At 37.6% G+C, this 9,323-nt stretch overlaps 1 protein-coding gene across 1 annotated transcript in view; it reads left to right on the plus strand.

The window, feature by feature from the left end:
• Positions 1-9,323, plus strand: part of LOC120418861 (uncharacterized) — a 50,042-nt gene that overhangs the window by 39,795 nt on the left and 924 nt on the right. Inside the window, 5 exon segments of the mRNA XM_039581394.2 lie at positions 3,258-3,365; positions 3,435-3,490; positions 3,493-3,867; positions 8,361-8,643; positions 8,709-9,307. Coding sequence (XP_039437328.2) covers positions 3,258-3,365; positions 3,435-3,490; positions 3,493-3,867; positions 8,361-8,643; positions 8,709-9,307 — 1,421 coding nt within the window.

Raw genomic sequence — 9,323 nt, forward strand, 5'->3', positions numbered from 1 at the left:
TCCAGCAGGCTATCAACCAAGCAGAGGCTGCCAACGTTCGGGAGGTTCCTGTTAATTTTAAGGTAACTGATATTGACGTAGATACTAAACACTTGATTAGACTTAGGAATGTTTATAGGAGACAATATCAACGGACTGGGGACTATGACAAAAAGATTTCAGTGAACAATTTGAACAAAATCATACAAGACCGACTTGACAATATCAGAAATCAAGAATTTTCAAAACATGTAAGCCAGCTCGGGAATTATTCAAAACCATTTTGGAAACTTTCAAAAGTTCTTAAGAACAAACCAAAGCCTATTCCTCCTCTTATTGTTGAGGATTCTCCTTTGATTACATCCGAGGAAAAGGCAAATGCACTTGGGCTTCATTTTGTTAGTTCACATAATCTTGGCGCTTCCATGACCAGCCGTAAAGAAACATCAGTAGCCAATAGTATTTCAACAATCAATGACTCTACCTTTGAATTTCCTGCAGATTCCCATGTTTCTGGTGAGGAAGTCAAAGTTGCAGTTAAACAAATGAAAAATATGAAAGCCCCAGGCTTTGATAACATTTTTAATCTAGTGTTGAAAAAACAGAGTGATCAGTTCTTTCAACATCTAGCCAATATTTTCATTAAATGTTTGCAACTTGGTTACTTCCCCACCAATTGGAAACTGGGCAAAGTCATACCAATTTTGAAGCCTCAAAAAGATCCAACATCGCCAACAAGTTATCGTCCCATTAGTCTTTTAAGTAGTCTGTCCAAACTCTTTGAGAAGGTCATCTATTCAAGGCTTTTGGATTTTACCAACGATAATAATATAATTTTGAACGAGCAGTTTGGCTTCCGAAAGGGACATAATACTGCTCATCAGCTTACGAGAGTAACTAAAATCATCAAGCAGAACAAGCTTGAGTCTAAATCAACTGCTATGGCTTTGTTGGATGTTGAGAAGGCTTTTGACAATGTTTGGCATGATGGTTTGATACATAAACTGTATTTATACGGTTTTCCAATGTATCTTATCAAAATTATCCAGCACTATCTTTCGGAGAGATCGTTCAGGGTTTTTCTGAATGGGATTGCTTCTGGATTATTCAACATTGATGCTGGGGTTCCCCAAGGAAGTATTCTTGGCCCACTTCTGTACAATATTTTTACATCTGATTTGCCTACTCTTCCTGGTAATGGTGTGTTGTCACTTTTTGCTGATGACACTGCCGTTATTTATAAGGGTAAAATAACCAGATATTTAGTTGGCCGTCTTCAGAAGGGTCTTGACGTTCTTTCCGAATACTTTGGTGACTGGAAAATTCGCATAAATGCAGCCAAAACTCAAACCATCATTTTTCCACTTTCCAAATCGGCCCGATTTGTCCCAAAGGATGATGTTTTGATTAAAATGAATGATGTTTCAATACCCTGGTCAAAGGAAGTTGTCTATTTAGGTCTCATACTTGACTCGAAACTATTGTTTCGGCAGCATGTAGATAAAATATTGAACAAGTGCAGCATTCTCATCAGGTGTTTGTATCCTTTAATTAACAGAAAATCAAAGCTATCTTTGAAAAATAAGCTAGCAGTTTACAAACAAATAATTTACCCCGTTATTGAGTATGCAGTACCTGTTTGGGAGTGTTGCGCTAGAACTCATAAATTGAAGCTCCAGCGTGTCCAAAACAAGGTACTCAAAATGGTTTTGAATGTTCCTGGCTGGACAAGATCAAGTGAGGTTCATGAATTAGCAGAAGTAAAAATGTTGGATCAGAAGATTCAAGAAAAATGTTTGAAATTCAGGGAAAAATGTGCTATATCTGAATACCCCTTGATTCAAGGATTGGTTTAGTTTATGGTAAGATTAAGTTAGTTTTAGGTTAGGTTATGTTTTCTTAATTTTTTTTTTTCCTCATTGTACCTAGTGTTACAAAAATGATAAATCATATACTTTTAAAGTTAAGAAAATGAACAGTGTTTAAATCACGAAAAGCAAACTAAAGCTGAAGAGCCGCAGCTGACCACTTATTATGTAAACCAAATGTAATTATTATAAGAAAGATTCAATAAAGTATATTTAATTCAAAAAAAAAAAATTCAATTTTCCTGTTTTTAAACCCTTGCATGGAAATATCTCAGCAACTAAGGGTCGTATCAACAAAGTTCAAATAACAAAATATATAAAAAAAAATCAGCTTTTCAAAACTATTTTTTTAAAGGGGGCTCTTCATCAAAATTTCACTAGGATACTATTTGATTGAAAATTTGATTTAACATCGAAAAATGAAGTTTAAAAATTTTTGCGACCAATATTTCGATGTTTTGAAAAATCAATATTGATTCAAAAATCCATAACTCGTTCAAAGATTTTTTGCACAGCCTGAAATTTTTTTTAAAAGTTGGCATTTGATGTTTAATGAAAAAGTAAAAATAGTGTATTTTACAAAACAAGTTTAAGTGACAAAAAATCACAAAAAAAAATTACTTTGCATCATTTTTTTCAGTGTAGTCCTTATCCATACAACTTTGCCGAAGACACCATATCGATCAAAAAATACCTTCAAAAGATACAGATTTTTGAGCTTTCATCATCATTTTTGTATGGGCAGCTGACAAATGTATATGGGAAATGGATGGAAATGGTCAAACTAATGCAAAATGGCTTCTTTGGGCATATCGAAAGCACCATTAAAGTTTCAGCCAGATTAAAAAAAAATCCAAAAATTTAAACTTAAAAAAGATCGATTTCGTAGAGAACTGTTCTATTGCAATATTCTTTTGATTATTGGAATATTAATAATTAAAAGAATCATACAGTTGGATCGAAAAATCTGTGCATGACGAAATATTTCATTTTTAAGTTTTCGTTAGAACTTTAAAACATTTTGTTCATTTACTTACTTGGAGATTTTGTCTGGTCACTGTTAAATTTTACATTTTTACAAAGGTTGAACAAAATTTGCTAGCCGTCAGGCAATGTTTACTTTTTTTCAGCATTTGAAAAAATATTATATTTAGTTGGAACCAAGCAATAGTATTTACATTTACAATTAGCTAATAATAAGAATTTGATATTGAATTTAGTTACTTACTATAGAAAAAACATATCTTATCAATACCAAATTGTTTGTAATATTTTTAGGCAACAGAACGAGTTATTTGTCCTAACAATAACAGAACATGATTTTTTTTATTTATTTCCACCTGCTCGGGTCTCCCAAACTCCCTTATTAAAATGTAATAATTTATTCCATATTTCTTTCTTATTGTCCAGCATCATGGACCTGTACAGGAAGGTGCACAAGTTCGCCACCGTCATCTCGTACTTTGCCAACGGCCGGTGGCACTTTGAGAAGGAAAACATGCGGGCCCTGGTCAAAAAGTAAGTTCCTTCAAATTTATAAAAAAAAAGAACTTCAATCGATTAAACTCCTATGCAACACCTTTGCAGACTGTCCCCGGACGATCAGGCCATGTTCCCGTGTGATATCGCCAAGCTCAACTGGCCCGACTACTTCTGGACGTACATCCACGGCCTGCGACGACACATCGCCAACGAGCCGATGGACAACCTGGAGGAGGCCAAGAAGCGGCACCGGCAGATGCGCTTCGTGCACTACTTCATCGTGGCCGCGTACTACTTCTTCTGGCTGGCACTGATCTTCTACATCTTCAAGTGGTTCCTGTTTTGAGGCCACCATTGAGTAACAGTCTAGAGAGTAGAACTTTGTTGTGTATAGGTTGTGTTTTCTTCAGACCCCACGCTGCTGTGTTTCCGCTTCCGCCGTGTGCTCAAAGATTTTGTTTTTTCTCCGGTTTCCGTCGATGGAAGCTGGAACGAATGGAGCGGCCAAACACTTGTACATTATTTTTTTTTGTTACCCGTTAAGTTCCCTCTAGGTTTAAGCTACACAGGTGTATTTAGTGATAAAACGTAGGAAAGGATCCCGTCGATTCTAACCTTCGCGATAGGGTATCATTCCGACGGGTGTTGAAACTCGATCAAATAAAGTTAAATTATTGCTCTTGATTTGTGTAGTTTTATTACTTGAAGACCAATTTTCTCACTTCGATGATCCGCGATGACCGGCACTCAATACAGCTGGTAGGTATAATTACACCGGCAAGCGTCACCTTATTAACAACTGTTACATAATGTTTACATGCATGTAATGCAAAACCTGTTCTTCAACTGCGGTACGATATTGACGTGATCGTGCTATCTTGTCGCACGTCACTTTTCGTGAAAAAAAGTGAGCGACAAATACGTGCAATGTCCCAAATCAAAATTGTAAACAGTGTCGTGCTTGCAAAAATGACAAAACGGCATTTGGTCAGAAATCCCTTTGGCAACTTGTTACACTTGTAGGGTGTGTCAGGATAGCATGATCGATAAGAGCTAATTCAAGTGCAATATATTTTTAAGAGTGCGAGAATGTAAAAAAGTGATTTATTGAAAGATACACAAATTGACGTCCTATACTCCTAAACGTGAGACAAGATAGCACGGCCAAGATGATACGGTGACCATGACTCGGGTCACAGAGCAAGTGCAGACTAGGATGACAATAAAAAAATCCACCTCAGGGATACCCCCTAATTCGATTCCTAATATTTTTGCTTTTCCCCATACATTTTTGTGCTTTTCCCCATACAAACTAGAACGATACAAAGCGACCCTTGTACTTGAACTGATTTGGCTCAAAATTTGCACAATAACTTTTTTTTACCTAAAGAATCGAACCAGTTTCACAAATCAATACAAATTACCGGTACTGTATCACAGCTTGTGAATCAGTCTCCACTAGTGACAAGAAAAAAAAAAAAATTTTGGAAAACCTTAAGAGATACTCCTCTTAAGGTTTTCCAAAAAAATTTTTTTTTTCTTGTCACTAGTGGAGACTGATTCACAAGCTGTGATACAGTACCGGTAATTTGTATTGATTTGTGAAACTTTTTTCAATTTTGAAGAGGATCAAATAGAAGTTTGTTTTCTTTTATATGAAGGCCGTTGCAAATAATAAGGGGAAATTTTTTTTTCTGAAATTTTCAAAATTTCTATATAATTAGACGTGATCAACTGAAAACAATTTAAAATGCATTTCCCTACGTCAATAACCCTTTGAGCATCACTGAAACAGTTAAAACATATTTTGAAGTTTTATGAAATGTCAATGCACAGTAGGATGCCCAGAAAAAATGATCCCCTGCTCTACAAACGGAAAACGGTTTTTAAGTAATTTTAAGCATTTGTGTAAATTCTGAGCGAAATTTGATGAGATTAACCCATTTATTCCCGAGCCTAAAGTTTGTGAAAAAAATATTTTTCATACAAAAATGACTTTTTTAAATAGCTAATAACTTTTCAGGATTCACAGCTTTGGGATATTCTACAAAGTTGTAGAGCATTAAATTTTCAATAAGAATCTCACTTATGGGAACATTTGGATGGATGTAGCGCTCCGTGCAGACCAAACCGTAAGAAACTTGTGTTTTCCATACATTTTTTCGATTTTTCCCATACAAACTTCACCTCCGAGTATCAATGGGTAATTGATGACTGACTTTGCTCATATTTGGCCCCGAGTCCTAAAATAGGGAACAATATTCAGCTTGTGGAGCAAGGTTTTGAAAAAAGTCCCATATTCTGGGCACCCTAATGCACAGGCACACAGGTACGTACAAAACTGTGTTTTGCAAAAAAAAATCTTAACATCTTAGGTTTTTTAGTCTATCTAATCTAATCTAATCTAATCTAATCAGACCCTAGCGCAGCCAATCTTTCGAAGGGATCCTGGAGAGTGCCTTAGGTTAGATGACGCCTAGCACTCTTCTTGTCATTTATTAACATTTGTAGTGCGCCATTGCATCGGAATGCATTGAGACATCACAAGCGTTAAAGCGGCCAGGCCTACTGCGTAAAGCCGTATCGCAGAGATGACTCGTAATTGGGTTGAGTTTGAGCACTGAGTGTTCGAACAACAACACAATTCTGAATCGACAGGGGAGGAAGAAGCGTGGGGACACACCACCATACGCTCCGAGATGTTTGGTTGTATTCGTTGGGAGCACCATGCTAAGAAGGTTTTGGTATTTCCACGAATGCCCTGGACACTATTTGCCGTGGTTATAGCGCCACAACTCGCTCTTAACATCTTAGGTTTTTTAGTCTAATGAAAAACAACTGTAATGATTTACAACACTTTTTTCATTGAAATATTTAAACCATGACATTTTATACCAATTTTTTTAATCCACCCTTCGACTATGGCCAATGTCAAGGGACATAAATTTTGAAAAATATTTGCAACTAGTTTGTGAATTTTAAAAATCGTTTCCGTTATGGATCATTCACCACCAACTCAATTGGGTGTCAAAGGGACTATTATGTAAAATTGGTGGCATACTTAGAATTCCAAAAAAAAACTTATTTTTCATCGAAAAATACACAATTTTTTTAATTTTACCATTTTTCGTTACTCGACTGTAAACAAAATTGAGGATATGTCATTTTATGGCAAATTTAATGTACTTTTCGAATCTGAAGTAACCCAGAAGGGTCATTTTTCATGTAGAATAAAAAAATTCATTTTAAAATTTCGTGTTTTTTTCTAACTTTGAAGGGTTATTTTTTAAGAGTGTAACAGTCTACAAAATTGTAGAGCAGAAAATTAAAAAAAGAAAAAAAGGTCTTAAATAGAAACGAGAAATGGGTTGACACCCTGTAGATGTGCCACCCTATCTTCCAACCATGTCAAAATTTCTTGGACTAAGTAGCTTAACAACTTTTCCTAAGACACCACGCTTTAAAAGGTCACCAGTAGAAGTCAGGGCTTGGTTGACACCCTGTAGGTGTGTCACCCTGCATGTCAATAATTTTAAATACAAGCCACATTCATATACAACAACTTTTCCTAAGACACCATTTTGCTAGGTTACTTCCTTATTACGTTAAAAAATAGGATTCCGAAATATCTACCGAAGCACTGGCAGTGTTGGCAAGAAATATAATTTTCAGCACTTATTTTGAAATGCCTCTTTTAAAAACTCTGTATCTTTTTCCAGAAGCAAGATTGGACCATACTTTCTTCGGAAAAGTTATAGAGGACATTCAGGGCTATACTTGTACTGTGTTAGTTTTTAAATTGAGTAAAAAATGAAAATGGTAAAAATTAAAATGTAAAAAAGAGGGTTTTCCCATACAAATTTCCATACAAATTTGAATCGCTTTGTGGAAAGCCGGGTCAAACCAAATCGCTCCCAAATTTTGGGGGCTTGTTTGGGGGCCCAAATGGGTCCGGAAAATGCCTGTTCTGAAAAATCGATCATGTCGAGCCACCCTAATAATCAGTCAATCCGTACCTCAATGAGCTGAAAAAAGATTGTTGCGCTATACACGGTGTGTGTTGCATGACACAAAATAAAGACGGTGTTTGCAATAGGTTGTCTACCGTTAGGCGTAAATGGTTAAACCTATAACTTCATCACAAGGAGCAACAGTTTCTTATCACTTGTAGCACCAACGGAGTCAAAACTTACGCAAAGCACCAAGGCTGTATCTCGGTGAAAACTCATCCGATTTGGATTATCCTTGTTGCATTTGATCCGGAAAAATGTCACCTAAAACAAAGTAGATCCAAAACAGATGCCCTAAGTTACAATGAAAAAGTCATTTGCAACTTGAAAGAATAATTGAAAAATGATTCGCTGGTTAACATAATATATATTCTGTAAAAATGTTTTTACTTTCACATTACCGAATTTTTAATTTGTTTATTTTTCATGAAATTAAAGCTTAGGATAATTGCTGCTACAAGTGTTTTTTTTTTTAAAAAGACCAATAAAATTTTACAGAAAGCACAAAACAAGCGTTTGTATAATTAGTCATTCTACAGAAGAAGAAAAAACAACAAGAATCTTTTGAGCCAAAATTGTCGTACTGAAGGCCGCGCTCCTCGCGCCCTATCGCGAAGCGCAACTTAAAACGTGTCACTCGGGCAATGTTCAGGTTGAATTTTTTGCTGCCCTCGATATCTACTTCAGTTGACTTTGAATATCAAATGACCATGAGGCCATTCTGTGTAAAAGACGACCTACGGTCAACAGTCTACCAGTGAGCACAGGGCCTACAATGAGAGAAGTCACATTAGAATAAACTACACCCAAAAGTTGATAGTAGGACAGAATTTGCTTGAAAGAAGCACCAGGAGGAACTGATAAAAGCACTCAACCGAGATAGGTGTATAAAGTTTATCACTCGCGCAAATTGTTCAATGAAACCGGCAAAATAAACATTTTGCCAAAGTTCTTATTTCCGAAAATCATCCACCGCGTGGCCGCCATGACCTTACCTCGCACTGGTGCGCTGTGTGATGTGTGCAATACCAGCCCCAAAATGCACCTCGATTAAACGACGAATTCGTTGCTAACGCGGGCGCCGTAACGCGATCCTCACCAGTCAGTACGATGGAAACCGTTGAACCAGTTGTGCCTAACGATGTCGAGCTGCCGCCGCAACTCCTCCTTGGCTCCGGAAAGGCGAGCCTGGACGAGTTCGAGCGGTACCGGTCCCCGCTGAAAGATTTCTACCATGGGAAAATTGTGTTCCTGACTGGAGGTACTGGATTTTTGGGGAAACTCTACGTGGAAAAATTGATACGGTAAGTTTCAATAAATTAATTTCTGGTGAGATCTGACTGATTTCCATGTAACACGTTGGATTTAGATGTGGCGTATCAGAGATACTACTCTTGTCGCGTGCTAAAAAGGGCAAAACTCCGTACGAGCGGTTGGCTTCGATTCTGGGCTCGGAACCGATCTTCACCACCTATCACAGCAATCCGGAACACTACCACGACAAGATCAAGATCATTGACGGGGATATCAGCAAGAATCAGCTATCGATTAGCAACGACGATTTGTCGTATGTAGTCAACAATGCCAACATTTTCTTCCACGCGGCTGCCGACGTGAGGTTCGACGAGTCACTCAAGGAATCCGTTGAGACGAACGTGCGCGGCACGCTCGAGGTGCTGAAGATCGCAGCTCAGGCCAAAGTGCTGGACGTGTTTGTGTACATTTCAACGGCATTTTCCAACTGTACTCGTAATACCATCGAGGAGAAGTTTTACAAGCCACAGGTTGATCCGCACCTGCTGATCAAACTGGTGGAGATGGAACAGGACGAGGAAAGCTTCGAGGTGCTCAGTCGCAAAATCATCGAACCGTGGCCAAACACCTACGCGTTCACAAAGGCACTCGCAGAAGACCTTGTGCGGCAGTTTGCGGATAAGGTCCCCGTCGCGGTCATTCGGCCGTCAATTGGTGAGTAAGCATTTTG

Source organism: Culex pipiens, chromosome 3, assembly GCF_016801865.2.
Source record: "Culex pipiens pallens isolate TS chromosome 3, TS_CPP_V2, whole genome shotgun sequence".
NCBI lineage: Eukaryota > Metazoa > Arthropoda > Insecta > Diptera > Culicidae > Culex > Culex pipiens.